Consider the following 17,033-nt stretch of genomic DNA (forward strand, 5'->3'; position numbering starts at 1 on the left):
ATTTTCATTATAGTCTTTAAAGATTTTTGGAATTTCATGCGTTACTCATGCAAAAAATATTTGCTGACATTCCACTTACGGTATGTCTCTGGGCAGATTCAAGTAACAAAATGAAGCAAACTCTACAGTAGTGAGTGATTCTATTACGTGAAATTTTTTGGGATGCTCACATTCAGATTCCTGATGAGTCTTCAAACATGAATTGTTATCTGTAATTGGTGAGCTAATTCACAAAATTATAATTTCATGCTTGGACTATGTGAGTTTAAAAGCTCATTTGGTCTTACTATCCATATTAACAGTTTTAAAGTATGTTTCTGGAACAACAGGGCACTTTGAAATTAACTTTTTATGAAAATTAGCGCCAGGAAAATATGTTCTCAGTGGTCTACCTAGAAAGCAAATAAGGACAGGATGTGAACATCATTAAAGTATTTTTTTTAATTAAAATTTATATCTGTATTCAAATAATACTTTTGGGATAATATGTCTGTAGTCCATGAAGTGTACCTATGGTGGTATGATCATTGTGTTGTCTGAATATGTTGATTGTGTTATCTAACTGAGATTTTCTAATGAAAACCTGTATACATTTCCTTCTACACTTTTAAGAAAAGAATTGCCATGAAAATCTTCCTGTGGTGGATACACACCAAACCTTCACTCTCAGGATGGAGAAAGTAGAGTTGTAAAATACAGTTCAAAATGTAACTATTAACAGTTATTGTCTGAGTTTAGTCAAAAGGATGAGATTGTAGCCTTGAGCTCACAAAAAGCCAAAAGGAGACCATATGGGTTCCAGAAATTAGAACTGAGAAAATAAACAAATATGAAATGTCCCTTTTTTCCTATTTCCCTTTCCTTCTCCTGCTCCAAAATTTTGTTTTAATGAGAAGAAAATGCCATAAAAAGTATTATTAATAAAACAGAATTCTGTGGCAAGAATGCAACGTTTAAGAATTACATAAAGCCCATTTAAGTAACACATATTAATGATTCTTTTTCATGAAATCTGTTCAAGAGCTTTACTATTACTGCTCACTGCTTCAGTATGTTGAATAGAAAAATTTGCTGGTACAAAAATGCCTCGAGAAGTAGTCCCATGTTTCTGTATTTAAAATGGTGATACATTCAATATTTCAGAAATCTGCTTTAAGCTACAAAATGACTTTCATATTCAAAACAGAACCCCATCTCTCTTGCCAAAACATTTCAGAACAGTGTACAGCTGGTTCAGCCACTGCTGTAATCATAATCAATCTTCCGTTTGTGTACAAGGTCTGTAAAGGAAGTGAAAAATGATAGGGATCCTTCAGGGTAAATTGTAAGAAAATTACAATTTTCAGCAAATGTTTATTTGGCATATTTATCTGAAACAGTTTTAAAGGCTGTTTGAGAAATACCTGCAGGGACACTTTTCTCTCTGATACAATATAGTCGAAATCAATGGGCAGTTTCTGTTGGTGGTCTGAACTGGTGCAAGCTTTTTAAGTTTACTGTACAGATTGATGCTATCTGAAGGCAAACTAGCAACCCTAGCCCCATGGATTATTTTAGCATAGCACTATATAAACCCTCAAAAAAGCCTCTTACAAAACTCTACAGGATCCAGTTGAGATTTCCAAAGTAACCAAATCAGCCATTATTTCCCCATTATCACCAGAATTCTTCCCGAAAGCCTATGCCTGTCAAGTTTATTACAGTTTTCAAAAACATTGAATCAGTAACACCAATTACACTGACACTTTGATAAAGAGAAGACTCCAGAAAGTCACATATTAGCAACAAGCCTTTGGCAGCTTTGGTGGAATAAATAAGGAACAAACAGAAGACAATATTTTCCAGAATAATAATCCTTAGGTAATGTATCTAATTAATTTTGCAATACTTTTTGAAAATAGCTGATGACTTTTTTAACATTTTTCCAGGTATGGAAATGGTCTGATGGTGTGACAAATAAATTATTCAGTGAATATTTCTTTTATTATTCATCTAGGTGTAGCAAGTTCCCTTATCTGCCTCTAAAATTTCTTCTCTGAGGTGAAGAATGATGAAAGAAAAAGGCAAACCACCCAGAACTGAAAAGGAATTTGTCTGGTGGTCAGAATATGAGCAAAAAACCTGGACAAGCATTTCACACTTGCATGCCTGAGTTCAAAATCCACTACCACTGTTCCTGTGAGGTACCTCAGTTCACGCTCTGTTGCTTTCTCTGGGTGGCTAACAAAGAAATATATCTTCAGACATGATTTTCCTCCCCTTTCTGAATCTTTATTACTGTTCGTCCACTGCAGTATATCGACAAGATGTGCCAAGCAGGGAAATACTCAAATGGTAGAAGAAATTATTTCATGTGAGACATGGTTTCTGCGATTTTTCCAGTGAAATATTTAAAATAGGGTGTGGAGGTAGCAATGCGATCAAAATGGTGCAGAATTCAATCTGGAGAAAATCCACTTCTGCGCTGTCTATCCTGTTAATGATTTACCAAGTGAACGTGTCACAGTCTCTCAATGGCTCAATTACAGATGATTTTTTCCTTGTGAGCTAATAGCAGAAGGACTCGGTAGAGGGGGAAAATTGAACAAGAACTTGCTTATTTCAAATATTTTACTAACTTAATTTTGGATAAGCGCTGAAACTAGTGCTAAGGCAGCCAGCGCTGATGTGGGGGGCACATCACCTCTGTACCTTTTGCAGAACCTCTGCAGTGGTGCGGCTCTGATAAGAACTTGGCATTTTCACTTTGCTTGTTTATATGGTCGTTGCAGTACTGGTGTTGAAGGATCCTTGGCTTTCTCTCCTGCCTGTACAATGTTACAGTTGGCTGTGCAACACTGATGGGGCTGATGGGGTTGTTAGGTTTCACTGCAAGAATGGTTGACTTTGGGTGAGATAATTGAGAAACTTTCCATTCAGCAGGCTAAGGGATGCAACTTCATGCCCTGCTATTGAAAATGCCTCCTGAATGGAACCCTAGTCAGTGATTAAGATGTATGGAAGCCTAGAAAAAATCTATGATTTGGAGAAAGTGGGCAAGAAATGTCAGGAGTCCATTTTTCAAGATCTGCTGCCGTCAGCCTTTTGAAGGCCTGTTATTTCAATTTTTTTGTTTTGTTCTAGTACCAATGTATTTAGTGTAGCAAGTAATCTGGAGTCTCAGCCTTCCCAGAGCATTGCATTGCCAATTCCTGTAAGTTGTACCCTTGTTATATGCAATACAAACAATGGATAGAACTTCCTAATTACTGTTGTCCCCCTTTAGCACTCTGGCTGATGCTTTACAGAGTCACTGTAGATATAAACCAGAGTGATGAGTGGGCTGCTGGCAACAAACGGCACACGCAGCGATGTCTTTGCAGGGATTTCAACAAGATAAATCAGTTTAAAGACTATGGAGAAGTAATTTACTTGTTAAATCTTTTCTTAATCTCCCCCTGATGGCTGATTTACGGTGCTTTATTTAGGTATATTTAGACTCTATTTCGTTTTCAAACTGTGTACTTATTTCGATTTATTTAAAAGCAGATGGGAGAAGGAAGGCCTGCGTTCCTATTCCCATCGGTTGCTTTCTTGTTCTGCTGTAAACTTGGTGGCAAAGCGAGTTTCGGGCACCGCGCGAGGCAGGGATGGGGCCGGCGGCAGCCGCCGAGCTCCCCGGGCCGGGGCCGGCCGCCGCTGCTTCCCGGCGCGCCGGGGCCCCCTGCGGGCGGGCGGCTGCCGGGAGCCCGCGGCCGCCCCGCTGCCTCCCGGGGAAGTGGCTTCTGCCCACAGCGGGTCTTGCCCGCTTTTGCCTTCGCCCGAGCGCTGCGTGCTACCGGCAGCCGCACTTCACAGCTTCCTTGTCCGTGCCGTTCACGTTAACATCGCGGACAGGCACCCTTTTCCGAGGTCCCGAAAGCGGGGAAGGTGTTTGCCGGTCCCTGTCCCGAGTGTGGTCGTTTTGGGGACGGAGAAGCACGTCCAGGGCTGGTGCCGCGGTTTCTCAGGCAGGATGTTTCGGGCTCGCCCTGCAGCTGAGCAGCGGCGAGAGGCCCCCGGCAATTCCCCAGCGCAGGAGGGCAGGCGGGGGGTTTTCTCTAGGAGCTGGCCCTCGGGGCGGACTGTTTGGGAGAGCGCATCGCCTCGGGTCGGGCACGCGCCAAACGCTCCGCCCGGTTGGTTTAACGCCCGGTTCCCAGCCGGGCCGGCGGAACGGGGTGGAGGCGAGCGGCAGGGATGAAGCTGCCGTGAGCGCGTTCCGCGGGGCCGGGGGGGCGGGCGGGGGGAGGTCGGGGGAGGCCGGGGGCGCGGCCGCCCGCGCTCAGCACCCGGGAGAGCTCCGCCGCCGCGCCGCGCCGCGCATGCCCCGGCCCCCCCACCGGCGCGGATATAACCGCGGCGCGGGGCGGGCTCGGCGCCAGCCGCCGCGGCGGAGAGACGCTGTCCCGGTCGCCGCTCCGGCAGCCCGCCCGCTGAAGAGGCTGCCTGCCGCTGCCGCCGGCTCGGGGGTCTGCGGAAAGGCGCCCGCGGAGCCGTCGCCCTCCCTAGCATGGGATGGACGAGCCCTGCGAGCGCGGTGCCTGCTCGCCAGCCGTCGGCATGAAGGAAGGAGAGGACTGGGAGTCCTGGGACGCGCCGCTGAGTTTCCTGGAGGGCGCCCAGATGGGCAACAGGAGCAACGTGTCCTTCCTGCAGCTCTTCAAAAACATCAACCTGGAACGAGCCGACGGGATGCAGGGGGACAGCTCCGACGTGGTGCGGATTGTCATCTCGCTGGTGTACTCTGTGGTGTGCGCCCTGGGGCTGGTGGGCAACCTGCTGGTGCTCTACCTGATGAAAAGCAAACAAGGCTGGAGAAAGTCCTCCATCAACATCTTTGTGACCAGCCTGGCAGTGACTGACTTCCAGTTTGTGCTGACCTTGCCGTTCTGGGCAGTGGAGAATGCACTGGACTTCAACTGGCTTTTCGGCAAGGCAATGTGTAAGATTGTCTCTTATGTGACAGCCATGAATATGTATGCCAGTGTCTTCTTTCTCACTGCCATGAGTGTGGCTCGATACCGCTCTGTGGCTTCAGCCTTGAAGAATCAGCAGCGAGGTGACCCACTAGGTGGCTGCTGCTCCGCCAAGTGGCTTTGTGCGCTCATCTGGCTGTCGGCTATTGTGGCTTCCCTGCCCCATGCCATTTTTTCAACCACTGCCACGGTCTTTGATGATGTGCTCTGCCTTGTCAAGTTCCCCGAGGGCCGAGGCAGCAACACCCAGTTCTGGCTGGGTCTGTACCACATCCAGAAGGTGCTGCTGGGCTTTGTGGTGCCGCTGGCCATCATCAGCCTCTGCTACTTGCTCCTGGTACGCTTCATCAGTGACAAGCATGTTGGCAGCACCTGCAGCAGCTCCAGCACCAAGCGCCGCTCCAAAGTGACTAAGTCAGTGTCCATCGTGGTGCTGTCTTTCTTCTTGTGCTGGCTGCCTAACCAAGCACTTACAACGTGGGGCATCCTCATCAAACTCAATGTGGTGCACTTCAGTACTTCGTACTTCCTCTCCCAAGTGTACCTCTTCCCCATCAGTGTGTGCCTGGCACACTCCAACAGCTGCCTCAATCCCATCCTCTACTGCCTCATGCGCAGGGAGTTTCGCAAGGCACTGAAGAGCCTCCTCTGGAGGATCACCTCACCTTCCCTCACCACCATGCGCCCTTTCACCGACACCACCAAGCCTGAGCAGGAGGAGCAGGCCCTGCATGCTTTGGTGCCTCTCCACCCTGTCACTGCTTCTTCCCCTGCTGCAACCGTCCAGCCGGAGGTGGCCTACTACCCCCCTGGGGTGGTGATGTACAGCAGCCGCTATGACCTGCTGCCTGCTAGCTCCATGGAGCAGCGCTGCTGAGATGGGCAGGGGGCTCTGGGGGGTGGGACTGTGGGGTCTGTGCAAGATGTGGCCCTGGGATATTGAATGCCTGGTAGGGACAAGAGTAGGAGGGATGGGTAAAGGAGGGCTTCTGTGTGAGAGATGCTCTTTTGGGGTTGTGTCTGCTCTCAGAAGCTTGTTGATGGAAATTGTTGTCTTGAAAATGTCACCTAAACTGGAGAACAGGAGTAGGAGGAGGCAGTGGTGAGTTGGGGTGTCTCTAGGAGATGTTTTTTAGTGCCTGTACCTGTTCTGGGGAAGAGAAACTGGGGAGGGTAACAGGACTCCAGTGAGGATGCAGGATGTTCAGGGCATCATAGGGAAGAGAGGGGCTGGAGGGAGTGGAGTGAGGCTGGGAGGCCTCAGCTGTGTCCCCCCAGCCTGGAGGTGCAAGCAGCAAGGGGCCAGCAGCCCTCCCACCCCTGCGTGTGTGTTTGTGGCGGGGGCGGGAGCCGGGCTGCTTTCTCACTGCTGCATGGCATTGTAAATGATGCCAGCCTGGCTGTGGTCACTGCTCCCTGGGCTCCAGTGAGAGCACAGGGATCAGGCAGCCTATGTCCTATTTCATACCTGCCCTGATGGAAACAGCTAGGACAAGTGGGTACAAGGCTCTTGTTTCTTCAGGCTTGGCCCCTTTCCCCTCTCTTAGGGACTCGGGAAAGAGAGAGGACAAGGAGCACTGTGCTGCCCTCCAGATCTGTGCAGGATCTGCTTTTCCAGCTCCCCCCATACCCTCTGCTGCTGACAGGATACAGAGAAACCCAGACAGCCAAGGAGAAACCCAAGGATAGGACTTGCAACTTCATGGAGAGGTGTTGCTTTGCCTGGGTTTGGAGGGGAGGGTGTGAACACCCTGACATCATGTTCCCTGGCCTCTCTCCAGGCTGCTGGGGGGGAAACCCAAAGCCCCAAACCATGTGTGGGCAAGGCAGGTGTCTCTCCCAGGGCACTGAGGCTGCAGGCTTTGTTCTTGCTGCACTTTAGACTGTTTGTATTTCACTCCAGGAAATCAGCACAACTGTAAATAAAAAAAAGGGAAAAGGAAACAGATCATAGCCACTTCAAGCTTCTTGCTCTGGGATACTTCTGGGTTCAGCTAAAACCAGGCACAAAGGGGTTTATTCTGGTAAAGTGTTTTTTAAGGGTCTGCACTGATACTTGACAGTGTTTCAATTAACTCCAGCTCAATTCCTCTGGTGTGAGCAGCCCTAGAGCCTGCAGTTCAGTGCTCTCACACCCTGGAGAAGGGCAGGGACAATGGCTGTCCCAGCCTGTGTTCCAGAGAAACATCTGGGAAATAATTTGAGGTTGATCTGAAATGAACTTCTAAGGGGATAAAAAAAGTGTAATTTTAAGCTGTGAAACTTTTTATGGTAAGGTTAGATATTTACTTTTTAATTTTTTTTTAATTGTGAGTGAAAAATAATTTGAAATGGAAAGGTCAAAATATTTATTTTAAAAGATGGAAAAATAGAACAGTTCTGGTTTTGTTGTCGAAACACAAGTTCATTAATCCCCAGTACTACATAGGGGATGAATATATAAATACAATATTCAAAACGCCTCTTATTTCCAGCCCCTTCCCCTGCAGCCTAACTCCAACGTCTGCCCGACTCCTCTAAAAAAAGCATTTCTGCAGAGGGTTGTTTTGTAAGTACTGACGTGGAGCAAACTTGCTATTTCTGTCCAGAGAAAATTGCAGTGCCGTTAGAGGCAATTATGCTTTGCAGACTCTGTTAGGTTTACTGTAATGTTTGTAACTCCTATTGTAACATTTGGGTTTGGTCTGGAAGCAGCTGGTTCTGCTACTTGCAAGGAGAAGCTGTTGTTCTGTTTTTTCAAGGCAGAAGAGACTTCTACTAGAGCCTTGGGCGCTTGCTAGCTGGGGAGAAACAGCTGCCTGGAGAAGAACAGCAGAAGTGAGCTGGCAGCTGATGGACGTACTTCTGCAGCTGCAAAGACTCTGAAGAAATCGGATATATCCACAGAAGAACTTGAGCATCTAAAAGTACTGTACAACTGCCCCTCTAAGTTCCTAAATCCTGACTTGGCTGCCAGTTGAAGTCTGTAGGTACTTAAAGTTTTTTTCTAGAAATTTTTTTTGTGCCTACAAGTCTGCTCCTGAGCATGCCTAAATCTGCTTAAGTCTGTAGCATTTATCTCTGCTTCATGGGGATCTCTCGGTCAGGACTGGCTGCGGTGTGTATCCTAAGCGAGGGAGGCAGCTCTGCATCCCGACACACAATACCCTGGGCCAGGCCACACCAAGTTAGCAGGGGCTGTAAACTTAAGTCATTCCCCCATCCCTTTGCATCTATGTCTAGATATGCTTCTCCTGTCCCACCTTCAATGCATGTGCAGATTATGCTCCTTCCTCTTCCCTTTTGAAACACTAAATAAGTGGGCAGAGCTTTCACCCACAGCCTAGGAGACTTGGCTTCCCCCTTTCCACATCCCTGGAGAATGACTGAATCTCTGGGCTACTCAGTGAATGTGCTGAAACCCTCTGGCTTGAAACAGTTCCCTGTTGCATGAGTTGCTCGCAACTGCTGGATCATAAAGGGAAAGCAAGCCCTTCAACACTACTTTGCAGCATAGTGGTTAGGGCGTGAGCCCCAAAGAGGAAGTGCCAAGATTTTTTTCCTTGTAAACACAGAAGAGAAATTGGATCCAGGTCTGGATTCTAGGTCTCCCTTTACCAAGAACAATTATTAACTTGCTCCCAGGTCCTAGTTCAATTAAAGTTTCAGTATGCCATGCAAGAGCCTGAGAGCTTTCTAGACCTGTAAGTCTAGCAGCCTAATGTGTCAAAGGATTTGGAAGAAATGCATTTCGGTCTCACATGTTCTGGGAGAAAGCCCTAATGCTTGTGCTAGCAGATGAAGAAAGCTACATTGTTGTGTGAGAAAAGGACACCACAAACACTTAACCCCAGAGTTCAGAGAGATTTAACCATGTCTCTATAGCCCAGGAGAAAGTACCTAAATTAAGAAGAGGGGATGAATCTCAAAGACAGACTCTTTTCTTAGTGTTTGCTTTTGAACAGTGTAGTTTCTTGCTTGGCTTGCTGGAATTTTAATCCCTATCCTGATGCTTAAAAGTTCTTGTGCATTACATAAACAACTATCCAGGTGTTAAAGCATAACTGTGAATTTCAGTAGATAGCAGATTGCCTAAAAGACATCCTCTGCAGTGCTCAGCATGACAAAACCCATGTGCTTTTGTGGATGTCAATGTAGACATAACTTTATGCCAGCAAAACAACATAGTAAAATAGATGATGTTCAGAGCAACCCGTAGTTAGCCCAGAATACTAGCAAGATACTGTGCTCAGAGGAAGCACCAGGTATCTATCTCATCACAGAGGACATAAACCCCTTACATTTGGCAAATCACCCAAATAGGAAAATACCTTGAGTGTGTAGGGATTGGACTATGGACTTAGAGGGCAGCTCTCTCTTCAGCCACTGATCCACCAGGTGTATGTAATGCATCTGCTGTTCGAAAGAGGCACAAGAGGCACAACCCATCCACAACTGGCCAAATATTGGTTTAGGCCAGACCGGCGGTTCAGGCCATGCGGGTCAGTGTGTGCCCAGCATGGCCAAAGAGCACTGCTCTGGCTGTGTGTGAGCAGAGAGAAATGTTGCTTCACATGTGCTGCGAATCCCAGCTATCAGTGCATGAAATCTGGGCTCTGTGTTGCATGGGCAGGAGCACCAGCCTGGGTGTTGCAAGGAAGGGGCAGTTGCTCTGAGTGTGCACTCAGCGTCAGGTGTGTGGCCTGAGTAGAGGGTCTTTCCAGCTCCAGCTTTGAGGCTACACATTAGCAACAAATCCTAGTGGGTATCTGGGGATTTCCTAAGTGATCAGTACAACATGCTTCAGAAACACTCCTGTTTCCTCCAAATGTTCATGTCTTCGTTTGTAACAATCACCTTTTCATGGTCTAAAATAAACACAGCTGAAGGATGCAAAACAATACTTACAGAGTTCTTTAAAACATTTTTGTGACCCGTCTCCTCCTGTTACAGATTCCTGGCCGGGTGCTGGTAGAATTGCTACAGAATGATGGGGACCCGAAGGTGCAGGCTGACATCTAGTGACAAACTGAAAGAACCTTTAAAGCCCAGATATTCTCATTAGGCACTGACTTTGATTGCCTAAGGACTTTTAAATATCTCCTCTCCTTAAATAACTAACCAAGCTCTTAATGTAATAACAACCTCCAACTGCATTTCCAGGTTTCCCTTTGAAATGCCTCTTCAGTAGAAATACTGCTTCACTTTCTCTTTGAGTTATTCTGGCACTCAAGTTAGCAGTAAAAAAAAACACAGTCCCCTTCATTCCCATTCATGACTGTCTGCTTTAAAACTTGATTATTCAATTGAGTGCTTGCGCAGCAGCTCTGATCTAATTGGTATCCCTGAGCTTGAGCAAGCATAGGTATGGGTGCGGTGCAGCTCAAGGATATTAGATCAGGAGCTTGGATCTCCGTTTTTTGGTGAGGCTTATTTCTCTCCTGCTTCAAAAGAGAATTCTGATTAATCCATTCAGAGGGGTTTACTGAAAATATCTTTTAATCATGATTAAGCAGTTATAAGAATCTCCTCTGGGTACATTCTCAGCATCAGTCAGTGCAATGGTGGTTGAGACAAAGTGTGCAAGAAAATGCTGGGCACCCAGTTAACTCGTTCCTTTGTTAACGTGTAGCTGGTAACATGCCTTAGATGTGTTCCCTAGTTGAAGGGAGTTGTTTTCCTTAGAAGTGTCTCTTTCAAATCCATATGAATTTCCACATATGTGCAGGTTTCTCAGCCTATGTTTGTGCATAGCCTCAGAGTCCTTCCCAAAATCTTAACTATGTGATAAAAACTCGCAGGATGGCTGAGCAAATTGGGGCAAAAAAACAGCTGGACACAGAAACAGTTATTTAGTTGTGCAAGTTGTTTTAAACCTTTACCTACCTGCTTGTGGAGGACTGCAGACTATTCAGTGTGGGAAATAACAAAATAAAGGGAGCTCACTCAGATATCAACTCTCTCCCTCACTCGTCCATTCCTTGGGACAATAAGGTACTAAGTCTCCAAGGACCTGTGCTTTTCCTTGCACAGACCAACTGAATGAGTATGCTCATGGCACAATGATCAACTTAACTATTCAACACTGACTTCTACCATCATTGTTCAATGAACCTTTCCACTTTCAATCAGAAGTCACATCTAATCTCATACTAGACAAAACTAGAATCTTGTGGGAAAATTACTTGTCTCTGTATTTGTTAAAAAGTCTCTGATCAGCTTAGACAAGAAATCTGAAAAACAAATACATTCAATTGCCTTTTCAGGCCAAATACTAAATCTGAGATAATAAAGTTGTTATCAATTCATAGCTACCAACAATTAGCCCAGAGTTAAGGTGGCAGGGAAATCATGCCTGATCAAGCTGGTAACCTTCTATGATGAGACAGCTGGCTTACTGGGTTAGGGGAGAGCAGTGGATGTTGTTTATCTTGACTTAAATAAGGTTTCGATGCTCTTTCCCATGACACCCCCCTAGACAAACCAGTAAAGAATGGACTAGATAACTGGAAAGTGAGCTGGATTGAAACTGGCTGAACTGCCAGGCTTAAAGGTTTGTGATTAACAGCACAAAGTCTGGCTGGAGGGCAGTGACTGGCAGTGTTCCCCAGAGATCAATACTGAGGCCGGTCCTGTTCAACATCTTCATTAATGATCTGGATGATGGGACAGGTGCACCATCAGCAGATCTGCACTGGGAGGAGTGGCTGATACACCAGAGGGTTGTGCTACCATTCAGGGGGTCCTCAATGGGCTGGAGAAATGGGCTGACAGGAACCCCAGGCAGTTCAACAAAGGGAAATGCAAAGTCCTGTACTTGGAGGCAGATAACCCCCAGCACCAGTACAGGCTGGGGGCTGATTGACTGGAAAGCTGCTTTGCAGAGAAGGATCTGGGGATCCTGGTGCACAATGTGCACATGAGCCAGCAATATGCTCTGGCAGCAAAGAAGGCCAACAGCATCCTGGGCTCCATCAGGCAGAGCATTGCTAGCAGATCGAGGGAGATGATCCTTCCCCTCTGCTCAGCCTGGTGAGACACATCTGGAGTGCTGGGTCCAGCGTTGGGCTCCCCAGTACAAGAGAGAGATGAACTTACTGGAGAGGCTGCAGTATGATATAGGGCTTGGAGCATCTGCCATGTGAGGAGAGGCTGACAGAGCTGGAGCTGAACAGGCTCAGGGGGATCTTATCAATGTGTGTAAAAACCTGATAGGTGTGGGGGTTAAAGAAGATGGAACCAGACTCTTTTCAGTGTTGTTCAAGGAATGGACAAGAGGCAATAGTCACAAATTGAAATTCAATAAATTGCATTTAAATGGAAGAAAAAAAGACTTTTTTTATGTTAAGTGTGATCAAGCACTGGAACAGGTTGTGGAGTCTCTATCTCTGGAGATACTCAGAATTTGAGCAGACACATCCTGACCAGCCTGCTTTAGCAACTCAGTTGCACTGAGTGGGGGGATTAGACTAGGTCATCTCCAGTGGCAACCCAGCTATTCTGTGCTTCTGTATGATTCTGTGATGGCAAATAAATTGTTATGTATTCATCTTTGTTCCAGTACAGTAGAATTGGCACATGTCTGTCTTGCTTGACATTTATTCTGAAAAACCTCTAAAAATTTTATGCCCTCAAATCGTCTCCTACTGTATATTTCAAATCATCTATTATATGTTTAAGGTCATAAACAGATTTCAAAAATGTTTTTACTGTGTTTTATTTCTGCTGAAACAGCTGAGAGGGCTCAGAGGAAATATACTCTTCTTTTTGTCCATCAAAAGGCATTTTCTGCTGAACTCCAGTCCCTTATTCATAGGCAAATCCAGTGAAGCATATAGAGGTAGAGAGCTACCTATGAGCTCCTGAACTGAAGGTAACAGGAATCCTACAGCACTGTATTAAATAACTGCTCAACCTGTACAGCCGATCATAAATAGTAAAAAGAAGAATCTAGTCTGAATTTCATTTGGGATTACATTTTCAGAGACATAGACTGAAATCTTGAATTTTTGAGCATACTTGATATAAAGTCATTCCAAGTAAAACATTCCAAAACCCAAAATTCCTGTTCTGAAAAGTACAACACCCTTTAATAAGATTCCATCTCTCTCTCAGAGATAACCATAGTTTTAACAACTGCTTTATTGCCATGTTTTGCAATGCTATGGCAATCTAACAATATTTGGGATATATTTCTTGAAGGTCTACTTACTGGGATTGGGTGTTACATTGGAATTTCAGAACTTATTGAAGAAGCAAGTACTTTAGCCCTTAAAATCCCTGGAATCTGATAACTTGCAAATTGTATTGCAAGATGGCATTTATTTTACCAAAAATAAACCCCAACAGATCTGAATGTTGAAAAGCAGAACAAATCATGTGAGACAGATCTGCAGTTATATGGTGATCTGCCAGCCATGCAACTCCAGGGTAGTGCTCCCAGCCTCTAAGAAAAGGCACCTCTGCCAGAACCTTTTCCTTTCCATCATGCTACTCCTTAGACCCTACCATTCTGCTATTTTTTCCCTCTCCTTCTCAGCACCTAATGAGCAGAGGGGCCCTGAAAACAGAGGTGTCAAAGCACCTATGTGCTGTGCCCACTGTCCCTGCCTCCTGATGCATCTTACCTGTTAGGAATCAATGCAACAAAAATTCATCTGCCAAACAAACAGGGGAAGGCTGCACTACAGGACTGACTATTGGCATTAGCACTGAAGGTTTTGAAGGCCGTGAGCCTGATGCTAAGCATGTTCTTGGTGGACTCTTACCACCAGACGTCCATATGGCAGTGTCTTCATTGGCATTACGCAGCTGGGTTACACGTAGTAACAGGTAACTTTCCTTTGTTGTCTATGCACGAAGAAAGAGAACTGGACTGCAGCAGTGCATCACTATAAGGAAACTTCAGAGTAAGATGAAACAGAGAGGGTCGGGACTGGGTTATGAAGCGATGCAAGGAAAAGCAGCTCCTACGCTCTGGAGAAGTGCTATAATGTCATTGAACACCGGGGGGCAACCAAGCATCCAGCCTTCGCGGAGGAAAACAATCCTTAGAACGACAGCAGCCCCATTCTCTCTCCTGCTTGGAGCAGACATAGCCTTTGATAATTATTCTTTCAAAAAGCCGTTCATTTTTTAGAAAAGGTCACAAATCTTTCTCCTTGAAAATAACAGGCAGGATCTGCTTATCTCAGTCAACTGTGCAATCCAGAGTGGAAAGCACTGTGTTGTTTTTTTTTTTTCCCCACTACTGCAAGTACTTACTTGGGGCAACACAAGGCAATACTCTCTGGTTTGATGTCTCTGCATGATATGAAGTCATTATCTTTAATACACAGGAAAAATATTAATACATGGAGTGGTAAAAAGGTAATTTCCAAGAAGAAACTTTAGGAAATACAACTGATTAAGACACCTTGCATACCTAAAGGAGTAATGTATAAAACAGAATACACCGTAGAAGGCAACAGAATTACAAGTGCTTTTCACAACTCAGTCTTGGACAAGTGGCCCTGAACATTTACTGCTGAAATAAAAAAAAGAAGGAGCAGTTAGGGAACGAGAAATGAACGCTGGAAACGTAGAGGGAAAAGTTTTGTTTTATAGATAATTTTTTATAGCTTTATCATGCCAAAAATCATTTGAAGATATTTTACAGCAGATACTTCCACCCTTTTTCTCCATGAAGCAATCCCTCTACAGTTCAGAAACATCAAATGTCATCATTGCCACATCTCCTACTTACACCATTCTCCCTATCTTTTGACATGCTGCAGAGACTAGTACTGAGTCACGGGCACCAATGCTAAAGCTGTGAGTTCTGCCAAGGCAAAGACATTTATGATTCATCCTGACTTGTGTAGTTTATCTGGAAGAACAGTGTCTCCCACAAACCACCTGAGTTGCTTGTTTTCAAGGATGTCAAAGAAATTTAATGAGATCACTGTGAAAGACAAAATGAATATTGGAAAAAAAACCAGTTGTGACGTTACTAATACTGCAAGTCCTCTAAACAAGGGAACCAAAACTTCCTTGAAGGGTTTGCTTGCATGACATAGCTGCTTCTTAAGTGGGAATAAGTGGCGGACATTCCTAAGAGAAAGAAAAAGGAAAGAGTCACGAAGATAAGATGGAAGACTTGTTTCCTGCTTTGTTTCATTCAGCCATGACTAGTTCTCTTAAAGTGGGAGGGAGGATGAGTTGGTTATCTCAAGACATCTCGTCTTCATCTAAACGTAACATTTGCATAAACATGATGTAGAGAAGATCTTTATTTATTTGATTTTTTATATATGGAAATAAAACCAGATGAGAAAGGTCAGACCCAGGGTACTTCTAACTTTGAAACTCACATCATTGCAATAAAAGCTGATATTAAGTACAATAACTGATCATATTGATAACTCAAGTCCTGAGCTAATGTAAAAGTACAGAAAATGTGGAACTTCCTAAATTAGTAGCACCACAGTACAGTTCTTCAATGCCTTTAAGATTTTTAATATTTTAGCATTTCTATTGCTGAAAGAAATACTTATTTTATCCCTTCTCATGAATTAGTAACATTTTAGATTGTTTTCAGTAACACCTGAAATATATTTTTGACTTCAGAATGAGCACCATCATAATTTTCCTGTTTTAAACACTGTTTTTCAAATTGTACATAGCTTTTTGTCTGCTTGCTGTTTTTGACGAAGACCCATTAAGAAAGATATTATTTTGAAGTCTTGGAAACAAGCACAGGATGTTTTTATGGAGAGATTTCCAAAGAAAAACTGACTGTAATCTGTTGTGTGTTCTGTAGCATGCAGTGAATTTTAAAAGGAAAGATCATGAGAAAGATCATGTGAGTTTCTGAAACAGTTTTCTCTGAATAAATTTGTAAATAAAAGCATTGATATACATGATGGTCACATCTCTCTTCTCTCTGCAGGTTCACAATTCTTGTTATGTTGCTACAGATCTACAGACACTCTGTGGGTGTGAATCAATGCCAGCTTTGTTTTTATGTAAGAGAGCAGAGATAGCACTGACCATTCAAATTTTAATGTTCTGATGGCGTTAAACCTCAAAGAAAATATTGACAAAGACATAGGCAAACATTGCAAAGTTCCTTTCCCAGCCTCACACTGGAATGGGAGCTTTACGTTCTCAGCTCTTGGAGCACAGGTTTACCTGGTGCTTCAAGTCCTGCAGTCCTACAAAACCAGATCACCTCCTCCTTTCTCTATTTTTATGGCCTCACAGAAGCCTCACTCCACTTAAAAATTCCTCCTTCCAGAAGACATTGAGTTAATGAAAGTTAGTGAGTTAACGATGGCATAAGGCAAACTGAGAAGACAACCATCCTTCATTTTTTGACCTTCTGTTTGTCCCAGTTGAGACCCTTCTGCTCCAGCCATCTCAGCACCTACAAAGGGTGAGACCCTTCTGCTCCAGCCATCAAAGCACCTCAAGCACAGTCCAAGGGGTCAGTCTTCCAAGCTTTTCTCTTCCATGGGTGTGACATGAGGGGGATTCATGAAGAGCCACAAAATGAAAGAAACCATAGAACGTGTCTTTTTCATAAGGCAGGATGAAGGAGCTGTGAAGAAACATAAGGTTTGCCGTGCACTGAGCACCATTTTGGGCCTACAGTGGAGGCACAATCACCATCAAGAAAAGGTAGCTGAGGCTGCTATGGGCTTGTTATAATTAATAAGCGTTTGCCTAAGGGAAAATGTTTTTTCCTAAGAATAGATGACTCGCTCTACTCTTGAAAACATCCAAAAGGATTAAGTTGGTGCGTCTCTGCAGAAGCATCTTATGCACAAATCTAGCCATTTATTTGTGGCGTTGTCAGTCTGTATCATGCAGAGCTTCTAAGAGCTGATCAGCTCAACAGTGCATTTGACTGAACAGTGTTGATTGGACATGTGCATCATTTAAAAAAAAAAAAAAACAAACAGCATCCCTGGCAACAGTCTCTCTGTGTCACTGTTCATTAACAATATTGCATTAGCAGATGGCTTCACGTGGCTTAGCATATAACATAGCAAATCAAGATGACAGTTTTTAGGA

At 44.6% G+C, this 17,033-nt stretch overlaps 1 protein-coding gene across 1 annotated transcript; it reads left to right on the plus strand.

Annotated features, from left to right (window-relative positions):
• Positions 1-4,536: 4,536 nt before the first annotated feature.
• Positions 4,537-5,874, plus strand: RXFP3 (relaxin family peptide receptor 3). Its single transcript, XM_068423871.1, has one exon. The coding sequence runs from the start codon at positions 4,537-4,539 to the stop codon at positions 5,872-5,874; it is 1,338 nt and encodes a 445-aa protein (XP_068279972.1).
• The last annotated feature ends 11,159 nt before the right edge of the window (positions 5,875-17,033 follow it).

Source organism: Nyctibius grandis, chromosome Z (genome assembly GCF_013368605.1).
Source record: "Nyctibius grandis isolate bNycGra1 chromosome Z, bNycGra1.pri, whole genome shotgun sequence".
In the NCBI taxonomy this organism is placed as follows: Eukaryota; Metazoa; Chordata; class Aves; order Nyctibiiformes; family Nyctibiidae; genus Nyctibius; species Nyctibius grandis.

Bases quoted from the DNA above. Each gene is read 5' to 3' on its own strand.
- RXFP3 (XM_068423871.1), top strand. From the start codon at position 4,537: ATGGACGAGCCCTGCGAGCGCGGTGCCTGCTCGCCAGCCGTCGGCATG.